At 27.1% G+C, this 20,900-nt stretch overlaps 8 protein-coding genes across 8 annotated transcripts; 4 read left to right on the top strand and 4 right to left on the bottom strand.

Annotated features, from left to right (window-relative positions):
* Positions 1 to 39: 39 nt before the first annotated feature.
* PNEG_02966 (hypothetical protein) lies at positions 40 to 361 on the top strand (the record flags this gene model as incomplete). The annotated part of the gene is made up of 2 exons (XM_007876820.1): positions 40 to 157; positions 207 to 361. 2 exons carry the CDS (start codon positions 40 to 42, stop codon positions 359 to 361), a joined length of 273 nt encoding a protein of 90 aa, XP_007875011.1.
* Positions 362 to 601: 240 nt separating this feature from the next.
* On the bottom strand, positions 602 to 4,171 carry PNEG_02965 (hypothetical protein; the record flags this gene model as incomplete). Its single annotated transcript, XM_007876819.1, has 12 exons — positions 602 to 787; positions 828 to 905; positions 957 to 1,394; positions 1,439 to 1,819; positions 1,862 to 2,185; positions 2,230 to 2,606; positions 2,650 to 2,762; positions 2,809 to 2,889; positions 2,936 to 3,591; positions 3,634 to 3,696; positions 3,746 to 3,765; positions 3,814 to 4,171. 12 exons carry the CDS (start codon positions 4,169 to 4,171, stop codon positions 602 to 604), a joined length of 3,075 nt encoding a protein of 1,024 aa, XP_007875010.1.
* Positions 4,172 to 5,046: 875 nt separating this feature from the next.
* PNEG_02964 (hypothetical protein) lies at positions 5,047 to 6,457 on the top strand. The gene is made up of 4 exons (XM_007876818.1): positions 5,047 to 5,274; positions 5,320 to 5,532; positions 5,585 to 6,087; positions 6,140 to 6,457. Exons 1-4 carry the CDS (start codon positions 5,176 to 5,178, stop codon positions 6,444 to 6,446), a joined length of 1,122 nt encoding a protein of 373 aa, XP_007875009.1. The 5' UTR covers positions 5,047 to 5,175; the 3' UTR covers positions 6,447 to 6,457.
* Positions 6,458 to 6,496: 39 nt separating this feature from the next.
* On the bottom strand, positions 6,497 to 9,303 carry PNEG_02963 (translation initiation factor IF-2; the record flags this gene model as incomplete). The annotated part of the gene is made up of 11 exons (XM_007876817.1): positions 6,497 to 6,648; positions 6,694 to 6,999; positions 7,046 to 7,358; positions 7,405 to 7,609; positions 7,665 to 7,789; positions 7,831 to 8,147; positions 8,193 to 8,356; positions 8,402 to 8,489; positions 8,535 to 8,591; positions 8,641 to 8,912; positions 8,954 to 9,303. 11 exons carry the CDS (start codon positions 9,301 to 9,303, stop codon positions 6,497 to 6,499), a joined length of 2,349 nt encoding a protein of 782 aa, XP_007875008.1.
* A 78-nt stretch (positions 9,304 to 9,381) lies between these two features.
* Positions 9,382 to 11,564, bottom strand: PNEG_02962 (hypothetical protein; the record flags this gene model as incomplete). The annotated part of the gene is made up of 12 exons (XM_007876816.1): positions 9,382 to 9,392; positions 9,446 to 9,463; positions 9,496 to 9,664; positions 9,714 to 10,039; positions 10,085 to 10,275; positions 10,322 to 10,506; positions 10,554 to 10,823; positions 10,873 to 10,928; positions 10,975 to 11,212; positions 11,258 to 11,333; positions 11,389 to 11,476; positions 11,522 to 11,564. 12 exons carry the CDS (start codon positions 11,562 to 11,564, stop codon positions 9,382 to 9,384), a joined length of 1,671 nt encoding a protein of 556 aa, XP_007875007.1.
* A 390-nt stretch (positions 11,565 to 11,954) lies between these two features.
* PNEG_02961 (hypothetical protein) lies at positions 11,955 to 12,708 on the top strand (the record flags this gene model as incomplete). Its single annotated transcript, XM_007876815.1, has 5 exons — positions 11,955 to 12,019; positions 12,063 to 12,136; positions 12,177 to 12,239; positions 12,291 to 12,383; positions 12,428 to 12,708. The coding sequence occupies 5 exons, from the start codon at positions 11,955 to 11,957 to the stop codon at positions 12,706 to 12,708; spliced, it is 576 nt and encodes a 191-aa protein (XP_007875006.1).
* A 789-nt stretch (positions 12,709 to 13,497) lies between these two features.
* PNEG_02960 (hypothetical protein) lies at positions 13,498 to 16,696 on the top strand. Its single transcript, XM_007876814.1, has 9 exons — positions 13,498 to 13,610; positions 13,651 to 13,730; positions 13,771 to 14,098; positions 14,152 to 14,506; positions 14,550 to 14,647; positions 14,699 to 14,886; positions 14,937 to 16,072; positions 16,119 to 16,596; positions 16,646 to 16,696. The coding sequence occupies exons 1-9, from the start codon at positions 13,506 to 13,508 to the stop codon at positions 16,686 to 16,688; spliced, it is 2,811 nt and encodes a 936-aa protein (XP_007875005.1). The 5' UTR covers positions 13,498 to 13,505; the 3' UTR covers positions 16,689 to 16,696.
* A 60-nt stretch (positions 16,697 to 16,756) lies between these two features.
* PNEG_02959 (hypothetical protein) lies at positions 16,757 to 20,467 on the bottom strand. The gene is made up of 10 exons (XM_007876813.1): positions 20,454 to 20,467; positions 20,269 to 20,403; positions 20,153 to 20,225; positions 18,387 to 20,103; positions 18,138 to 18,337; positions 17,638 to 18,094; positions 17,442 to 17,596; positions 17,329 to 17,397; positions 17,047 to 17,284; positions 16,757 to 17,004 (listed from the first exon to the last, which is right to left on the bottom strand). Exons 2-10 carry the CDS (start codon positions 20,353 to 20,355, stop codon positions 16,923 to 16,925), a joined length of 3,078 nt encoding a protein of 1,025 aa, XP_007875004.1. The 5' UTR covers positions 20,356 to 20,403; positions 20,454 to 20,467; the 3' UTR covers positions 16,757 to 16,922.
* Between the last annotated feature and the right edge of the window lie 433 nt (positions 20,468 to 20,900).

The raw sequence follows: 20,900 nt of genomic DNA, 5'->3' as shown, positions 1-20,900 counted from the left end.
TGAAAATTATAAAAAATACACAAAACCGTCCTTAAATAGATGTTATTTAGTGCATCAGATATAGCTAATATTCATCATATTCCATGTTTTCGGAATGCAATCTTATATGGTATAGCAAGTGGAGTTATATTAGGTACCATTCGTATTATTTTTCATGGTAAAGAAATTGATTTTAATTTGACAACCAATTGATCATAATGTTATAGTACCAATCATAAAGGCATGCCATACATGTGTTATTACATTTTGTTGTATTAGTATTGTATCTTGGGAAGGATGTCGATATCAACGTTATATCGAAAAAAGAAATATAAAAATGAGTGTTGATAATTATCCAAAAGAAACAAAAATAATATCATGAACGATATTTGATGATAAGCCTTCCGGACCTATTTTAGTTTGGTAACAATATGATAATTTATCCATATAAATGTTTAGAACTTTTCATTTGAAATATAACAAAAAAATCAATTTTTTCAACTTTTTGTTCCAACAAATATCGCAAATAATTAATCATAAAGTACTACTAACTATTCTGACTACAAGTATATAACCATTATATAATATAACAATCATATATGAACTTTTTTAATTACAAATATTACTCATTTGTGTTGCAATTACTACCTGTAGTATTATTTCTAGAAAGTCGCTCTTCTTTAAGCACTAATGCTCTAGACAAGGTTTCCAAATATGTTTTATATTTTACAATTTCTCGAAGAAGATATTGAGACTTCTTTTCCCAATTTAACAATGCTTTTGCTAAATTTGGGTGTCGAGGAGAAAACTTTAAATATTAGAAAAATTAATATCAAGAAAAAACATACTGCTTGAAGAATTTGTGGTCTATACGCATTATGTTTTTGAACGTCGTTCTCTAAAATAGTTATATACTTTCTAAGTTTCTATTAATAGTATTAGACTGCATTTAATATCACTTGATAATGAGATATTACTTTCACTTGTTCTTCTTCCTTAAGACTATTAGAAAAAAGAGATACCTGAGGCGTGTTCCATGTCTTTATTATAGCTCTATCTCCTGGTAATTTTAAATACGAGCATTCAGTTTTAATAGGATTATAATTTTTTAATGAATTTTCGTTGTTTTTTGTTCCTTTTCTATTATTCATTTCTTTTAAACATTCTCCCCAACCATATTCTACATTACTAACTCCACCTAATAATGGCTCTTTAGAAAATCTAGCAGCCCAATAATTGGCTGTATAAACCCATTCATTTAACAATTCTTCAGTACCTGCCTGAAAGAAATGTACACAACCATTTGGTAGAGTCAAAACCCATACATATGGTCTAGTAGGAGAATAACCTGGGGATGGTAATGAAGATGCGAGAGTTTGTAGCAATACAAATGATCCAATAATATGTGCATTTTCCTGCATAATATTTAATAATTAATCAAGAATATAAAAAAAATTACAATCCAATTCCCGCCCCCAAGTATTCCTTTTTTTTCCGAAAATTTATTATTGTTAAATTGAAACATTGTTAATCTCCCTTTTTCTAGTACAACAAAACATTCAACCCATGTTCTATGTTTTGCTTTCTTAAAGTTTTCAAGATAATGTTTATGTTTCAAAATACCCTCTTTTGTCCATGGTGGCCCCGATAAAGCTAATTCATTTTCCTCATTAGTATCATAATTATGGCTGAAAGTATTAGATAAGCATGTAGGTACTTTCTTAATAATAGTATTTAAAGTTCCCGCAAATCCTATTGTAGAAAATTGGCAATCATATGTATTAGTTGAATAACATGAAGAATTAAAAGAACAAACAGATCTGTTTTCAATAACTGGAAACTAAAGAATTAAAAAAAAGTTATATATTTAGAATGTTTATACATTACTAGACCTATTTCCAGAACTCCAATCATTTATATTACTTGAAATAGAGCTATGAAAATTATCATAGTAAATTCTAGATAATGTTTTTTTCCTATTTGTCCAGTTTTTAATTTTAAATTTTCTTGCTCCATGTTTTTCTCTTGTCGTTTCAGAGATAGATTTGCATGAAAAGCTGGATACATGGTTGAGTGACATAAGATAAAAGTCATTAGAGTACTTTGTTGTGTTAAATAGTGAACTATTACTTTGAGTGTCATAAAATTGGGAATCATTGAGTACTGGCTGAACTATATTAAAATTCTTAATCGAAGTATACATTTCCTACCAAGATTAGCCTACTCTTTTAATAAAAATACAGAATATACTTTTAGCATTGCTTTTACTTCAAAATAAACTGAGTCACTCAATATCTCATTTAAAGAAATATTAGATGCTTTGTTAACCAAAAATTTATTAGAAAAATTCCTTGAAGTATTTAAATTAGATTTCGTGGTACCAGATAATTGATCAGATAAAACTAAATCAGAAGACATAGTATGCTTTGAAGATACGGGACTACCCATCAAAGACAATCCAAAAAATCCATAAAGATCAAAATTAGGCTTAGGCTTTGATGAAAATATAGTTGACAATGTGTTTTCAACAAATTGGTTTTTAGTCATTTTTTGACCATGAGTTAAATCTGCAACATGTAAATCAGTATTTAATAAAAGAAGTGAATATGCAATAGCATGGACAATATCTAAAAGTAATTAAATAAATCATTAAAATTCATAAAAATGAACCAGGAGTTAGATTAGAGGAAATATTACATTCATGCCATCTTTTTGAAAATGATTCCAATATTCTATCCATTTGTTGAGTTTCAGCTTTCATTATGAGTTTAGAACATAAATGTCTAATAGAAATCCCTAAGAATCCGACAATAATTATTTATTACTTACCTAAGAGCTGTCAATATATCTAAACCAGACCAATCGAATTGATTCATATATAATGTTCTTGCCTGAGAATTTAATTCCATACTATAAATATCAGAAATACTCATTTTGTAAATAAATATTTTTATACCAATCGCCTAACCATGAAGCTGCTTTGACTTTACTAACATATGTTTCTTTTCCATAAAAAATACTTTTTCCTATAATTGAAGCATTATATTTCAACGATTCATCCCTAATAAAGTCATCCACGTCTCTATAACTTGTATTGTCAGATTTAGTTAATGAATCTTTTATTTCTCTATTGGAAATATCTCCAAAAGAATTTTTACTAATATCGAATACATCACGTGCAGAAACAAATGATAATTCTGAATAATCAGTAACACTTTGTCGTAGATCCTGGGAAACATTTGTACCAGGATCTTCAGAATATGAATATATCATATTATTTTGTTTATCCTTAGTAAAAGAGTGAGAATTCGTCTCATTCAATGTAGTAGATGAAAAATTACTAATATTTTCTTTCAAAGTTAAACTACCGGAAGAATCTTCTTTCAAAGAAGAATGATAAACTTCCTGAAGTTTAAGATTCTTCATGGCATTTACATTTTTTGAAAGAATCCATGATGAATTATTATCTAGAAAAGATGAATGCTTGTTTAATAGTTTAGAATCACGATTTTTAACATTAAGAGAACTTGTTAACGGTAAAACTGAAGAATTGGATTTCGGAATAGATAGTTTTGCAGAAGACTTAGGTGTATTTTTACATGAATTATGATTCTATTAATAATTAAAAAATTTTTAATGTTAATAAAAAGCTACCTCTGCATTTTTTCTATTGGAGATGAGAGACTTTTTAAGAACTGCACGAGTTTTGATATTTTTCTACCACCTATTCAGAAAAAACATCAAACATGTATTTTTTTAAACATACAATATCTGAATGAGGTTTTTCTATTACATATTAGTAAAAAAAGATAATTTATATATCTCTTAAGATACCAGAATTACTATTTTCATTCTTTTTACTAGTAAATAAAGAGAGAAGACCATGTTTAGGCGATCCATTTATCGATTGAGCTAAAGAATTAGAATTTGAGCTATTCTCTATACATTTTGATATCGAAGTTCTTGAAATAGATCTTGAAAGAAACTTTGGGGGACTTTTTGTTAAAAAATTTGTTTTCGTTGAAGAATTGGTTTTAAGTAATATGTTATCTTTGTTTTTTTTATATTGTCCCTTGGATGAAAAATATGGATTCGATTGAGAAAAAAGAGGTGAGTCATTAATATCTATAATCCTTTCATGAAGAAACCCTGTTTTCTTTAGAGGCACCGCTGACACACTATAGGTTTCCATAATTTAATACACAAATAATATATTCAAATAGAGCTATAAGTCATCCTAAAATATAAAATACTCGCTAATTCTTGGCAGTTACTATATAAATAAATTGTATCTATTTGAATATATTTAATTACATTCCAGTACTCAATAAGTTCAAATTTTATAAATTTATAAAAAAAAAGATATTTATTCGGCTCAAAAACCTATAAAATAATTAATATTATATTTATTTCAAGAATATATTAAAACTATAAGTTAAATCAAAGGAATTGCTTTAATTATGTATTATATACGCGTCGTGTATGCGGAATATATGCGTATAATCTAAATATCGTTGACGTTTTCACGCTCTCGATCTTCGCTATCTTGATTCTTTTCTTTGAAAACAAAAAAGAATCCTAATTAAAACTTAATTGATTGTATTTCTTAGATAAATATACAGTATTTATATATTTTTTATACACAAAAATAACATTTTTATTGAAATATAATTATATGGAAAATATATATAGGATTTTTATAAAGGTCACGTGCACAATTTTCTAAGGGGGGTATACGAGGCAGTTGTTTTGTAGTTGTATAAATTTATGATTGATTAAGGCTTAAGAAGGACACTTTTATTTTATTTTACTATATTTTAGAATTCTAAAGGGACATAAATTTTTATATTTGAGTTTTTTTAAAAATAGGCTTTTATTTGTATTATTTGATCATAAATATTTATGATTTAAAAACATCTAATTTACTGGAAAAAACATATTTATATAGGAAATGCACGTTATTTTTGTATTATATGATATTTAAAATATCCTTTATTTTTTTTTAACGGAAAATCTTTTTACAATACAGCCTTTAGCATTCAGTTATTATATCTATTGGAATTTTTATTTTTTTTCACAGTATTTTTGAATTAAATAAGGTTATATTATCATTATTATAACATTTTTATCTTTTTTTTGGGGGGTTTACTATAAGATTTTATTTTTTTTTAAAATAATAAAGGTTTTGGATAAAAAATGAACACCAAACCTGTGTTATTGGCATTTCCTGATGAATATACAAGAGCAGAAGATCTAGCATCAGATCCATTGATCACACGTCTTGGAGGATTACCGGTATATTTAATTTGGATCTTGTTTTATAAGTAATATTTGTTATAGATTGGTCTTGATCGATTAACAAAGCCTCCTTTAAAGTTTTCAAAGTGTAGAAATTGTAATCAAATTATGCCTCTTATTTTACAATCATATGCACATATTGATAATATAGATTATGATCGAGTCATATATGTATGGGCATGTTGCCATAGACGTTGTCAATATAAAGAAGGATCAGTTCGTGTTATCAGGGGAATTTTATATCAAAAAACAAAGGTTTGTTACATTTTTAATATATCGAATCGTATTTTTTATGCTTTTTAATTAGAATACAAAAACGAAACATTCTCTAGATGATAAATTTCATCATAATTCTTTAAAAAGTCTTGGAAATACGTTATTTAATTCACCTTTTCCTATGTCTTCTTACCCATCTAATCCATTTCGAATGAATTTTTCCGCAAAAACTGAACAGAATTCATCAGCACGTTCAAATTTACCTGAATTATCAAATATTAAAAATTCTCAAATAGGTTCTTTTTCATATCAAAATGTGTATCAATCTAAAATAAATGAAATTGAGAAAGAAGAATGGCCTCCTGACAATGAAATATTGCAATATCATATAAAAATTCTTCGTATTGTAGAAGAAAATGAACAAAATTTAGAAGAATTAACTGAAAAATTGAAAATTGAAAATTTTAAGGAAAAGTTTGTGAAAGATAATGAAAAAGATCAATGGTCAGGGGAGATATTTGAAAAATCAACATTAGAAAAAGGATTTCGTATGTTTATAAAAAAAATTCGTGCTAATCCTCAGCAATGTGTTAGGTATTATTAAAGATTACTTCTAATTGTATCACATTTTACTAATAAAAGTTAGATATAATAGGAAAGGACAGCCTTTATATTATTCTTTAAAAGATTTATTGGCTAAAAAAATTGAATTTTCTGAATCTGAAAATCCATTAGGAAAATGCCAATTGTGTAATTCTCAAAATGTTTTTGAGCTTCAAATCATGCCAAATACTATCAATATTTTGGAAGAAAATGTATCTATAGGAGATATGCTTTGGGGAACAATTATAATAGGGACGTGCAGTAATGATTGTATTCCAAATCTGAATGACAAAGGTATAGGATATACAGAAGAATGGGTAGGAGTTCAGTGGGAGGAAATGAAAGAATAGCAGAAATTTGATGATGATAAAATATCATATTTTATATTATACTATATAAATTATAATTTTTTTTTAATAGATTCCTCGGTATATCCTTGAACTAAATCTCCTTCTAGAAAGCCGTCCCATCCATTAAAAGACATGCCGCATTCTTCCCCTTTCTTTGTTTCAGTTATTTCCTTTTTAATATGTCGTAATGTTTGTAATTTTCCTATATTACAAATAAACAATTAAAAATTGCAGAAAATAAAAATACCTTCCCAAATTATTTTCTGATCACGCACTATTCTTATCTTTTCATTTTTATTTATAACACCATTAATAACAATACAACCTGCTACAGTTTTTGAAGATTTTTTACTCGTAATATTAAATATTTTAACAATTTTTGCTTCTCCAACAACATGTTTCTTTTCTACTAAAGGCATAAGAAGAGATAATTCCTCTTTAACATAATCCAAAAGTGTATAAATTATTGAATGTGAAATAATTTTAACTTTTTCTCTATATGCAATTTGAGCAATTTTTTTGTCCAATTTTAAGTTAAAAGATATAATATAGCCTATAACATATCAACTCATTTAATAATATACCCTCCTAGAAAACACCTTGTATAAGACTTGCTAGAATAATATCTGATTCAGTAACATTTCCTACATCACTATACACAACTTTAACCATAATTTTATCATTTCCAATTGATAATAAAGAATTTTTTATAGCTTCTACTGAACCACTCACGTCTCCTTTTATAATAAATGGAACTTCTTTAAATTCTTTTTGAGATAAGTCAGTTTTGGTTGTTTTTAATTTATTTTTATAATCTTCTATACGTCTTTTGTTGATTTCTTCAATATTACTCAATTGTTTTTCCTCTTCTATATGTAATAAACGATTTTTAACTACCTTTTTGGCTTGTTCCTTCTTATGGTTAATAAAAAAAAGATTTTATTTTAAATATTTTTACTTCATTTTCCACTTCCAATATATTTTCTCCGATCAATGGAATATCTTTCCATCCCATAACTTCAACAGCAGTTCCTGGTAAAGCAGATTTAAGGGATATACCCAAATCATCTGTCATAGATCTAATACGACACCATGTTGTTCCTGAAACTATATGAGAGCCTAACTTTAAAGTCCCTTCTTTTAATAAAACAGTAGCTAAAGGCCTATAATAAATTGCAAATATTATATAAATAATATAAAACCAATTCTTAATTATACCCTTTCGTTTTCTTAACTGAAGATTCTATTATTACTCCTTCAACATTTCCTTCTATTTTTGACTTAATATCTAAAATTTCAACTAAGCTGGAAATAGCGCATTCTAAATCCTTTATTCCTTGTCCCTTAACATATTAGTAGCTTTCAAAATAAATAAAATCTTAACTGTTATAGCAGATATTAAAACTACTTGTGTATCTCCTCCGAATTCTTCAAGTTCAACTCCATTCTTTAATAAATCTAATTTTAAATCTTGAATATTCAATAATCCTTTATCTATTTTGTTTATTGCCACAATTATTGGAACATTTGCTCTTTTCGCATGTTCTATTACTTCAATAGTTTGCGTCATAACACCATCATCAGCTGCTACAAGTAATATAATAATATCGGTAACTAAAGAACCCCTCTTTCGCATTGACTCAAATGCAGAGTGACCAGGGGTATCTAAAAAGCATATTTTTTCTCCATTAGACATAGTTACTGATAATAGTTTAAAACAAATAGATACTTAAGTAGTTTTAATACCAGAAAAAGCACCAATATGCTGAGTAATCCCTCCACATTCTTTCTTTGCTATTGAAGACTTCCGAAAAAAATCTAACAAAGTTGTTTTTCCATGATCTACATGTCCCATAATAGTAACAATAGGTACACGAAGAGAAAGTTTGAGATTTTCTTTATTTTTTTGACTAATTACAATAAAAAAATGGAAATAACAAATATATCCAACAAACCTATATAATTGAACCATGCTTTTAGTATTTATAATAGGATTATAATTATATTCCATAGCAATTAAAGATGCCTCTTCAAATGTTAAAACTAAATAGAATCAATCATTTTCCTGATAAATTTTAAATAAATTACGAAAATCATAATTCGTATTTTTAAATCCTAAGTCTTTCATCTTTATAGATAATTCTTCTAGAAAAAAAAGTATTTATAAAAATTTATAAAGGAATTATAAGCTTACCTAATTTTAATTTTAATAATTGAGATAAATTAGATATAGTTATAGCATTAGGAAGATTAATGTATGGTTTAAAAGAGGACTTCGTTGGTCTTTTGCTTAGTTTGACTATATTTGATTTTTTAAAATTAGAAGAACCTTTTTTAGATATTTCATTCTTATTAATTCCAGAATATTCTAAATTAAATAAAGATTTGGTATTTTCATTAACTATTTCTGATGATCTTTTTGATTTCGTATCTTTTTTTGTATAAGAATTTTCTAATTTACTATATCTATTTTACTTAAAAATAATACTTATTTTTCTAAAAAATACCTAGAATTAGGTAATTTTGATTTAAAAAAAGAAACATCCATAGATCTTCTCGGTTCCATAAGGGTCTTTTCTCTATTTTTTTCTGATTTTTCCTTAAATGCTTGGCTAATTTCTACTTTTTTGTTGAAATTAGAAGTTTTTAAAAATTTAGATCTTAAGTTTTCCTTCTCAAATTCATCTTTTTTTGAGATATTCTTGTCTTCATAAATATCATCTGAAAGGTGATTAATTGGCTTTAATTCTTTATTTAAATATATTCTTAAATTTTGTATTGAATGAAATTTTTTATATAAAATTTTTAAATAGTTTAATTGATAAAGGTCATTTCTCCCAATATTTGATATAAACATTAGCGAAAACCTTATATGGCAAGGCTATCTATCTTTTTACATAATTTTTTATCTTAACCATTTTTTTGTCGTTAATACTTAATATTTTACTTTAAATATTGTTAAATAAAGGAATTATTTAGATTATAAAATATATTAAAACAAATAAAAAGTTCTTTTCCTTTTAAATAAAAGGTATTTTATTAATCATACCAGATTTTTCCATTGGACAATTCCCAAGATAATATGAAACTTTCCATTTTAATTTTAAATTATCCAATTCATCTTTAATGCCAAATATTGTTGCTAATTGTGTAATACCATTCCTCTGAGTAGGATTAATAATAGATCCAATTTGTTGTTCCATTTTAAGTAAAATTGTCTAAAGAATGTTAATAAATTTTTCTGTTAATATAAAAGTTTTTATTTACTTTTGGAACAGACATTTGAAAATTTAAAGAACTTATTATATCGGTAAATGATTTATTAGAAAATCCTATTTTTATTAGAATGGGAGAATTTGATGAGGAATTTTTGCGTGATATAAGAAAATGAATAACAAGATCTGGAGTATCTAGAACAGAAATATTAATATTTTTCTGCTCATTTGCTCCTATTCCTGGTATTTGATTAAACACAAATTCTGATGCTGTATGATTATGAAATGCTTCATTTTGTATGTTATTAAAAGATATATTAGGTTCAAATGTTTTCGAATTTAAAACAGAATCAAAACTATCATCAATAAGTGATAAAGCTTCACCCAAATTAGTCATTCGTAAGTATTTATAAACAAACTTACATTTTAAATTAACATGTGTTTTTTCATTTGTCTCATTAAAAAGTTCAGAAGAACTCCCATCGAAAGATAGCCCGAGAAGATCATCCAATTCAGAACTTTTCTCTTTTATAAAAGTTGAGTTCGTATGAAGATTTGAATGATCATCAAAATCAATTAACGGAATATCTTTTTTTTCTACAGAATTATTTAAACTATTTATTTGATTACTCAATATAAAAAATATGCTTAAAACATTACATAGGATTTAAGTCGCCATTTTCATTAAAGGCCTTTTCCTCGTTGGTTTTCCCATATTGCAAAATTGTAACATTGATCATGTCATTTAATTCTAAAAGTTTAGATATCGCTTCTGTATCATTCTTTTCTTGTTCCAATATCTTTCGAATCTTAGGTTGCGCATTTTTTATCGATGAAATAAAATCCTGATGATATTTAAAATGAAATTTTTTAGATAGGCATGAACAATTACTTCACAAATATCACTTTTATATATTGTATCCTTATTATTTTTTTTAAGCATCTCTTGAAGTAAAAATGTCTTTCGTCGTATTTTTTCAATATCTTCTGCTACTTTTGCTCTATAATTATTTCTTATGCCTGTATCATAACCTGCTAATATTTTCATTAATTTGTTTGCCTCTACCAAATCAGCTGGAGTTCCTCTTCGAACAAGCTCTTGCAATTTTGCTGATTTTGTCTCCCTATCTTCTTGCTCTAATTCCTCGGCTGATCTGAAATTCTATCATAAATTAATAATCAGTGTGTTTCAAAGAAAGTAAAAATGCAACATCAGGAGTATTTAAAACTGATGCTGAATCATTCTGAATTTCCGGAAACATATATCCTATCCTAAATGAGCTTGTTTCTTTATATATTACTTTCATTTTAACCCTTAAACTGTAATAATCGATACATATCACGAATATTCATCAAATCTTCTTTATATCGACTTGTCAAACACAAAGTTTGGTTCCATTCCGCTATAATTTGAAGAATCTTCGTTTGCAAACGTGTCAAACGATACGGCGGACGCTCAGGAAACTGCCGTACTAACTTATTTAAAAATTCTTTCGTCGCTACTTGTAAATGAAATGGGTATCCACAATTCTTTACACAGACATCCAATAACTATAATCTCTAAAAACAATACCTTAATTATAAGATATTACTCACTGATAAGGCAAGCATTGGTACTAAGGAGCTTCTATTATTTACTTTACGTACAATCATCATTGCCGCTTCTCTTGCCCTAAAAACATCATTTTTAGCCCTTTTTTCTTGCAATTAGAAGCAGAAAATATTACATATTCCCCTTCTTTTGATTAATGAAATCGACTACCTCCAAATTAAATGCTAAATTGGGCTCTTCAAGTGTTGGCGAACATGATCGTTCTATCAAATTACTTAGTCATATTTAAAAGAAAAAGAAGGAAAAACCAATATAAAACAATAATTCTGACGGATTTCTATGAAAATTCATCATATATACGTTGAGATATTCCCCTTATTTTCTTATTAAACTCTCTAAATACTCTAAAAATATAAGCAGGTTTACCGTATGTCGTCGATCGAGTCTTATTAAGGACGTCAAAAAAAATTAGATGAAAAAGAAGATTTATAGGGAAAAAAGAGCTATAAAAAACAAGGAAAAAACATATTCTTATGAAGGAAGACCCCTTTTGAAGATTCCTTTTTTTTCTGGAAAAAATTGACTTAATTTTAGGCAAAATAGAGGAATTAGAAGAAAATAAAAAAATCCCAATTTTATTGGCAATGTGGGTGTGTTTATAAATACAATAGTAGACATATTTTATCTAGAGGAATTTAGGATTTTGGACATTGCGATCCTAAGCGTTGTTCTGGTAGAAAAATGGCACGTCTTGGGTTGATAAAAACATTGAAAATGGGGCAAAAATGGAATGGCATAATTCTTTCGTAAATCTCATATATCTTTATTTTAAATGCTTATATATTTAAGTCATGATAAAGAGTTATTTTTATCTAAAGAAGATGCACCTTTATTGAGAGAAATGGGTGTAGCAGTGATAGAATGTTAGTAAAGATAAAAAGTTAAAGATTGATAGATTATTAGGTTCTTGGCAAAGGATAGACGAAATCCCATCAAGATATATTAGAGGAAGGAATTTTAGAGCATGTAAATCGAGCTTTAATAGCTAATTTTTATTTTTTAATCTATAAAACATAGTACCATACCTTATTGCAGCAAATTCTGTTAATTATGGTCGTCCTTGGAAACTTAATTGTGCAGAAGCCCTTGCTACATGTCTTTATATTGCAGGTAATTGTTTTTTATTATTGATTAACTTTTTTGATCGAAATTAGGTTATCAATCATATGCACATATTCTTCTATCATATTTTTCATGGGGAGAGACCTTTTTTCGTATTAATTCAGAGTTTTTAGATTCATATGCTTCATGTTCAAATAATTTTGATATTAAAATGGCTCAAGATTCATTATTATCATCTTTATCAACAGAATATTTGGAAAATAAACAAAACTCTATTATATTTCCTTCTGAGGACTCGTTTGAAGAAACAAGTCATTCAGAAAATGATGATATAAATTTTCAAAAAAAACAAACTTCTTTATCTCAAAAATAGTCAATTTATTCATTCTGATTTTTTTACCCAATTCATATAATTTATTTTATCAATAAACACGAAATACATGTAATCAATCAACTAATATCAATAAATTTATCTAATATATATAGATTTAAAAACTCTATTTCTAGCTAATTCGAGATTTATTATATTAAAAAGCTATATATATACATATCATTTTAACTAGATCTATTTCTTTTATATTAAGAACATGTTTATTCTTTAGGGTTGGTTGTCATGGTAATATTGTTTACAATCGATCGCAGTATTTCTTTTAAAAATCCGGATTTTATATAAATAGAAATATCTGCCGGGAAGTTTATTTAAAAAAGTATTCTGCACACATTTATTGTTAGAACTTCATCTCAGTTAGTATAAAACAACCTTATTGAGTGGTCTCTTTTAGAATCAATTAAAGAGTAATATCTTAAAAAAATAAGTTGTTAGGAATCTCTAGATTTTTGAAGCAGTTTTAATCTCTTGGAGAAACATTATTTGTAAAAGTATGTTTTTTTAACAAGAGAAATTTTTTTAAATTATATATATCAAAAAGTTGTATTAATATCTCAAGTAAATCATTAAATACGGAAAATTAAAGGATATATACAAGTTATAATAATAAAAAAAGGATATATATTCTTCAATTTAAGAATAGGCGTATTTTATTTTGCATGAAAAACTAAATTAATGCATATATTTCATATTATTGGTTCTAAATAATCTATATATCCTTTATTATCTATTAAATAAAGACTAATTTTTGTTTAATTAGGATATTTTCTTTAAAACTGTTCATGGGAACAAGTAAAGAGGCCATTCATTCGGGAGTAGGCGTTTTTAATGGGGAAAGTCCATCTGCTTATAATCCGGAAAATCCAATAACACTCTTTATTATACAAGTAAAGAAAAGAAATTTAATAAATTTTTAACTATTATTAGTGTATAATTATTATTGGATTTTGCAGATTACTCCATCTTCCATTGTCTCGTTTGAAACAACCTCGAGTTATTGCTGAGATGTAATATTTTTTTTGTTTTAAATAACAATTAATTTTTTAGTATTGCAGGAATCCTTTTAGGGCCTTCAGCATTAGGAAAAATTCCATATTTTAATAATCATATTTTTCCAAAAGACTCCTTAGTAATTCTTAATCTTGCTTCTAATATTGGACTGGTTTTTTTTCTTTTTGTGGTTGGCATGGAAGTGGACATTCGAGTTATTCGTCGGCATTTCAAAGTTGCGCTTAGTGTAGGACTTGGAAGCTTGCTTTTGCCTTTCGCAGGAGGGGTTGCTGTTGCTTATGGCTTAAATAAGGAATTCAATGATAATAAAGAAATAAATCTTGCAGTATTTTTCATTTTTATTGGGACAGCTTTTTCAATTACGGTTTATTTTTATATAATTAAATACCTACTTCTTTAAATTAATATTAGATTTAGGCTTTTCCTGTACTTGCTAGGATTCTTACTGAGTTGAAACTTCTTCAAGAAAATGTGGGCATTGTTGTACTTTCGGCAGGTGTTGGCAATGATATGATAGGATGGGTTCTTCTTGCACTTACAATTGCTCTTGTTCATGCAGGAAGTGGACTTATCTCTCTCTATGTTCTTCTTCTTGGAATTTCATGGGTGCTAATACTTATTTATATTATTCGTCCTATTTTTATTGCATTGGTCAGAAAAACTAAAAGTTTGGAAAATGGGCCAACAGAATTTATAATAGCTATTACTTTTTTTTTGGTTTTAGGTTCTGCATTTGTTACTGATATCATCGGTGTTCATCCAATTTTTGGAGGTTTTTTATTGAATTTATCTTTTGTAATTAATATAATACATAGGATTTCTCGCTGGTTTGATCATACCTCATATTAGTGATTTTGCAGTAAAAGTAACCGAGAAAGTTGAAGATCTTATTACTATTCTTTTTCTTCCTTTGGTAAATTATACATATTATTATATAATTGTTATATATTTACATCTATTCTAGTATTTTGCATCATCAGGACTTAAAACTGATATAACCTTATTAAATGATAAGATTTCCTGGGCATGGACTATTTGTATTATTTTTACTGTAATTATCACAAAGGTTATAGGAAGCTCTTTAGCTGCCCGTATAAACGGCTTATTATGGCGGGAATCCTTTACAATTGGTATTCTCATGAGCTGCAGAGGGTGTGTTTGTTTTTAATTAGAAGAAGAAATATATTTATAATTTTATTTAGTCTTATTGAACTTATCGTTCTTAATGTTGGTCTTACTGCAAATATTATAAACCCTAAGATTTTTACCATGTTTGTTGTTAATGCAGTTCTAACAACATCTCTAACAACACCTTCTGTATTGCTTCTTTATCCTTTATGGTATCGTGAAAAAGTAAAACGATGGCGTGCTGGTAAAATAGATTGGAAAAATATATCAACAAAATTTAATTCAAAAGATGAAAATACTTTTAACAACTCTATTGTCCCAATAACAATTAATAAGTTGATGGTCGTTCTTAATCGTGTAGAGCATCTTCCGCCTCTTATGGCATTTATTCGCCTTCTTTCCCCAGTATCATCAGTAAAGGCTGATCATTCGCCAAATACCTGTTTAGATGCGTTAGATATAACAGAGGAGATTGAAGTGCCTCTTTCTATTCATGGATTACGTCTTATTGAACTAACACAGCGTACTTCAGCTATCATAAAAGTATCAGATAATGGAGAAAGTAATAAGCTTGATCCATTAATGAATGTTTTTCGAACTTTTGTTCGTCTAAACAGATTACGAGTATCTGGCAGCTTAAAATTTGCTTCAGAAGAAGAATTTTCTAGCAGTGTCATAGAACAGGCCAAGGAAATTGGAGCAGAATTTTTAATTATACCGTGGAGTACTGATGGATCTATTTCTGATGAATCTGAGAAAAGTTTTAAACGAATTTCAAGTTCTTTTGTGCAAAAATATACAACTGCAAGACATAATGAATATGTAGAAAGTATTTTTGATAGTGTGCATTGTGGAATCGGTGTTCTTATAGATCGTGGACTTGCTGGAAATATAGTGCATGAAAATTTCGACCCACAGCTATCTGATTTAGACAGGAAAGTATCTTCAAGCTTCCTTACTCAATATGATACTATATCTTATACAAATACTATGTTTGAAAATTCAACTCCAAGTGATGGTAGATATCATATATTTTTTCCATTTTTTGGTGGAGAAGACGATCGGGCTGCTTTAAATATTGTTTTTCAATTAGTTACTAATCCTGCAATATCGGTAACTATATTTCGAATAAAGGCAATCGAAAAAAGTATATCCAATAGTCCACATTGTCTTTCTATGACCAACACCAAAGAATCACATTCCTTTGAAGGTAAAGATAAATTTAGAACATCTCCCTTTTTAATAATTGTATATAGCACCGAAAAAAAACTATAGTGCACATTTGCAACATTTTAATATGCAATTCCGAAGCGATCTTCCTCGACAAGTCTCGATGTCACAAATGCCATTAGAATATGATGAAACAAAATGTGCTATAATATCCGATTCACAAAATTCAGTCCAAAGTGAACTTGATGATAGGTTCATAGAAACATGTATGAATTCTATTCTTCAGAAACATTCATCTCGTGTAAGTCTTGAAATAGTTAATAGCACTGTTCCATTACAACATGCATTATCATTAGCCAAACGAGAGATTTCCAAACATAAGTATTATGGAGGTGGCTCACTTATTATACTTGGACGTTCCTGCAGAAATCCCAATTCTTATATTCGAAAAGATTTAATAAATATGTTAAAAGCATCTGATTATCCTACTGGAGGAGGATCAGGTTTACGAAGATGTCTTGGTGATTCAGCCGAAGCTTTCTTAATTGCTAAAATCAGAGCCAGGTAAATATTTATATTTATTATTCTTTAATAAATACTAATTTTGATAAAGCATATTGATTATTCAGGCGCCATCAAGCTCTAAATCATGTTAAATGTTTTTATCTGCCCAAGAAAATACGTTCTGTAATTATTTTTGGTATTGCTAATTGTATTAATCTGATTTTGGCTAACGATTGAAAAACAAATGATAAAAAAATAGTGTATTATAAATGCATTTGTGTTATTTTATAATGCAAAATTGATTTTTGGTAATTCCAAGTATTTATAAAAATTGTTTTGTATTTTATAAATGTTTTGATACGTATAAATCATGATATTTTATAATTTCATTTAAAAAAAGTCTTAACAGATGTTTTAAAAGCTTGTTTACTTATAGCTTTTTTTTGAGTATTTGCATAATCTTGTATACTATATAAATAAGGACTATTCAAAATAAACCAATCAAATAACCTCTTAAGCATGTTTATTGATGATTCTTCAAGGAATTCAAGTTTTTCTCCAACACCGAAAATCTTTCTACCTCGTTCACGAATATTTTCGGTAGTCTGAACAAAAATATTACCATATGAATCAGTAGGTTCATTTCGTTGACCTGCTGACAGTATTTTTTTCTCTGTCTTATTTTTTAATTCCTGTTCAGCTAAAGACTGAAGAAGTTTCTTAGGCAATGGACGGTCAGGTCCACCAACTAAACATGATAATTAAAAACATTAAATGACTATGTAAAAATACTTAATGAATCTAGTTCAGCGATCGTAATATATTTTGTGCCTGTTATCCATTCCCACGTTGAAATTGTTGCTAAAAACTATGAAAATTATGATACAATATATTTATTTACATACGACGAGGAGGAACTTTTTTTGAATTATCATAAAGAACACCAGAAGGAAATTCAGTAATTCTTATTCCATTTCCAAAAAGATTGAAAAGGGAAAGTTCCATTTCGTTTATCCAGAGATATATATCGCCAAGTATTGTAATAATACTTTTATTTAATCTAAAAATTATAAAAAAATATATTTAAAATAATTATTATACTTATCAATAAATAAATGAGGCAAATTAACAGAAAAAATATAATTTAAATTCGGAAATGAAAGAAATAACACTTTTTTATTATTTATCAGACAAGCAACGGCTACATTTATGCTTTCATGATAAACAATATTAGCTGAAACACATTTCACATTTTTTTCCATAAAATATTCCGATATCTTAAAAAAGCATGAATCAAGTACTTTTACTGAATTCTCTGCTACAATAATAAGATAACTTTCTGAAACAGAATTATTTTTTAAATTGTCAAAAATGCTTGGATAAAGAATATAAGGCCTCATAGTATCTTTAAATATTGAAATAATATTAATAATTGAACCACCTTCGAATAAAAATTCGCCCATATATTCAATATTAAATTTATTTTCACTAGTAAGAAATAAATTATAAAAAATTAATCTTCCAAATGATGTCCCAACTATAAAGAGAACGGTTGAATCTAATAAATTAATTAACAGATATATATAATTAATATTATGTACCATTTTTTTTAAATTTCCCTGTAGTGAACTCAAAAACTACAGCAACTTCCAGTTCAAAATCTTCGCTATCTTCAGCATCTTTAAAAGTTTTTGATTTCTTTTTCTCTGCTTTTATTTCACTTAATTCTATTTGTAAAATAATATTTCGAGTAAATGTATTTATTAAAATGGTTGTTCCAAATTCATATCCACAGGCTATACTAAATTAATATATTAGAAAAATATAATAAAAATGTTTTTAAGTCATACAGTCCTATATTACTTGTCTTCAAAGAAATCACAGAACCTCTATGTATTTGAAAAATCGAAACAGCAGAAAGATTATTTTGATTTCTGTTATTATTTGATAAGACATTATTTTTATTACTCATATAACTGTCTGATTTAAGATCTTTGTTATCATTTTGTTTTGAAGACCTATTAAACACAGAGGAAACGAATGAATCATCAAATTCAAAGGCTTTTTTATCAGGAGAAAACAATTTATATACTATAAGTTCTCCACCTTCGCATCCAATAATTAAATCTGACATTTCAGAAAATTTAGTAATTACTACTTTAATCATATTAGGTGAAAGATTAAGAACTTTAGCTAGAAATATTTCGTGAATTTTCTGAAATTTATAATCTTGAGTAACATTATACAAGCGTATAATGCCATTATCATGCCCAGAAGAAATAATTTCATTATGATAGAATAATTTATGGTGCATTGATCCCTTTCCTTGATAAAGATCATCAGATCCTTCTATATATTTTCTATATCCAAATGAAGAAGTATTTTTTGAGACAAAAGATAACGATATATCACGAATCTTTGGTGATAGCCATTCAAGTGATGCTGGAAGTGATTTTAAGGAATTTAAAAAAATGCCATCAGGATAACTTAATAATTCTATTTCTCCAGATGCTAAAATAAGCATAATCATTTCAGTATTATAATTTCCAAGATATAGAGGAGATATTTTTGGAAAAATACAGATATTGACGACATTGCTTGATAAAAAGTGTGATAGAGCAAGATGTTGTTTAGGCTTACTATAATAATCACTAAAAACAGTCGTTGATGATGACATTGAGGGAGATTGCCCAAATTTCAAAATGTTTAATTCTTTGGAATCTTTATTATTTAAATTCCCTCCAACTATAAAAACAGTTGTATTTTCAAGATCATCATTGCAATTCCATAGGATAAAGAAAATTGGACTGCGTGTATATGCAATCTGAGACGTATCACTTTGTGTTTTCTCTCCTAATGAAATGTCTATTCCAACATCATCCAATGTACGTACATGTAAAGGATGTTTATCAGATTTTGTAGACCAAAATGCAAAACAACCATTTTGATGAGAAGTAAGAAAATGAGAGCCATGTGGTGCCCATGATAAACTTGTTAATTTTGGTCTAGAAATCACAACTTTTCCTGATGAGCCAGTTTCTGGCATTTTTTGAGGAATTTCTAATTCAAAAAAATTTATAGGCACATTTTTTTTAATAGAATATAATACTGCACCATCTGAATATCCGATTAAAATCATTCCAAGATCTTTAGGATGAATTTGAATAGATATAATAGGAGATACATATGATTTAGATGGTACATAATTACAATTTTTTTGGCGCAATTTTTCATATCTTTCTGAATATAAATTACCAATTTTATATGGAGCAATAGATTCTCTATCGATATCCCAGACATCAATTGTTCCATCTTTTAGTCCAATAAATAGCCAGTCAATAGACGGATCTGTTCCGACACATGTTACAGCTCCTCGAATAGAATGCACAGCTGTTGGCATAGTTGATGCTTTATCTAAAGACCAAGAATATATATTATTTATAGAATCAATAGCAATAAGAAAATTATTGTGAAGAAGTAATTGCCGAATTAATAAATGTTTCGGAAGACTATATTGAACTTTAACATTTCTTTCTTTAAATATATATATCTTTGAATCAAAAGTTGCTAATAATCTTAAATCTCAAATAAATAATCTCATAGCTATCTATATTACCTATAGCAAGAAGAGATTGAATGGCATCAAATGTTGCAAGTCGTATACCACTAGAAACACCATAACTAGATAACTTTGCTATTTAGTCATCTTTTTTAACAATCTAAAAAAAAAACCTCATCACATAAAAAAGCCTCTCCATATTTTGTAGGTTCTTGTGTATTTTTATGGCTAATTCTTTTATCTTTTGCGAAAAAAGACATCTTGTACAAAATTAACCTATTTTAACCGTTTTTTCACATTTTATTTTGCTTAAATTCAGAGTAAGTTATAAATTGTAGTAAAAAAGGACAATTAATACTTCTTATAAATAAAAAAAAAAAGATCTTAATGGCTTTTTTAAGTTAATTAAAAAAATCTTTTTTTTTGACGTTATAAACGTAGTTAGAAAAAGTTAGGATAATATATATATATATCTATAAAAAATTAAATAAATTTAGATAAATTAAAACATAATTATATTTCTTAATATTCTGAAACGAAATATTTCAATTTCCTTGTATTTTTTTAAATATAATTTACTCAAATATATACATATATAACTAATTTTTTGTAAAAAAAATAAATATTTATAATTCTTAAAAAAATACATAATTCAGACCTATTTTTTGTTTTCATATATATTTCAGCTATTAAATCATTATTTTATGTATTTTAAATATTCAGTCTTTTTCTCGTTTTATTTGCATGAAGATCGAACATCAAGCATGAACCACCTCTCATGAAAATTTATTATGTTTTTTATAAA

Source organism: Pneumocystis murina (assembly GCF_000349005.2).
Source record: "Pneumocystis murina B123 chromosome Unknown supercont1.14, whole genome shotgun sequence".
Lineage (NCBI taxonomy): Eukaryota > Fungi > Ascomycota > Pneumocystomycetes > Pneumocystales > Pneumocystaceae > Pneumocystis > Pneumocystis murina.
Note: the sequence above shows the minus strand (reverse complement) of the source record. Positions and strands in the feature narration are given on the sequence as shown.

Coding starts and splice junctions, on each gene's coding strand:
- PNEG_02964 (XM_007876818.1), top strand. CDS start 5,176: ATGAACACCAAACCTGTGTTATTGGCATTTCCTGATGAATATACAAGA. Junction 5,275..5,319: donor CACGTCTTGGAGGATTACCG/GTATATTTAATT, acceptor TATTTGTTATAG/ATTGGTCTTGATCGATTAAC. Junction 5,533..5,584: donor TTTTATATCAAAAAACAAAG/GTTTGTTACATT, acceptor CTTTTTAATTAG/AATACAAAAACGAAACATTC.
- PNEG_02959 (XM_007876813.1), bottom strand. CDS start 20,355: ATGTCTTTTTTCGCAAAAGATAAAAGAATTAGCCATAAAAATACACAA. Junction 20,104..20,152: donor TCAATCTCTTCTTGCTATAG/GTAATATAGATA, acceptor TAAGATTATTAG/CAACTTTTGATTCAAAGATA. Junction 17,005..17,046: donor TCAATAAACATGCTTAAGAG/GTTATTTGATTG, acceptor TTATTTATATAG/TATACAAGATTATGCAAATA.
- PNEG_02960 (XM_007876814.1), top strand. CDS start 13,506: ATGGGAACAAGTAAAGAGGCCATTCATTCGGGAGTAGGCGTTTTTAAT. Junction 14,507..14,549: donor TGTTCATCCAATTTTTGGAG/GTTTTTTATTGA, acceptor TATAATACATAG/GATTTCTCGCTGGTTTGATC. Junction 16,073..16,118: donor AGAATCACATTCCTTTGAAG/GTAAAGATAAAT, acceptor AATTGTATATAG/CACCGAAAAAAAACTATAGT.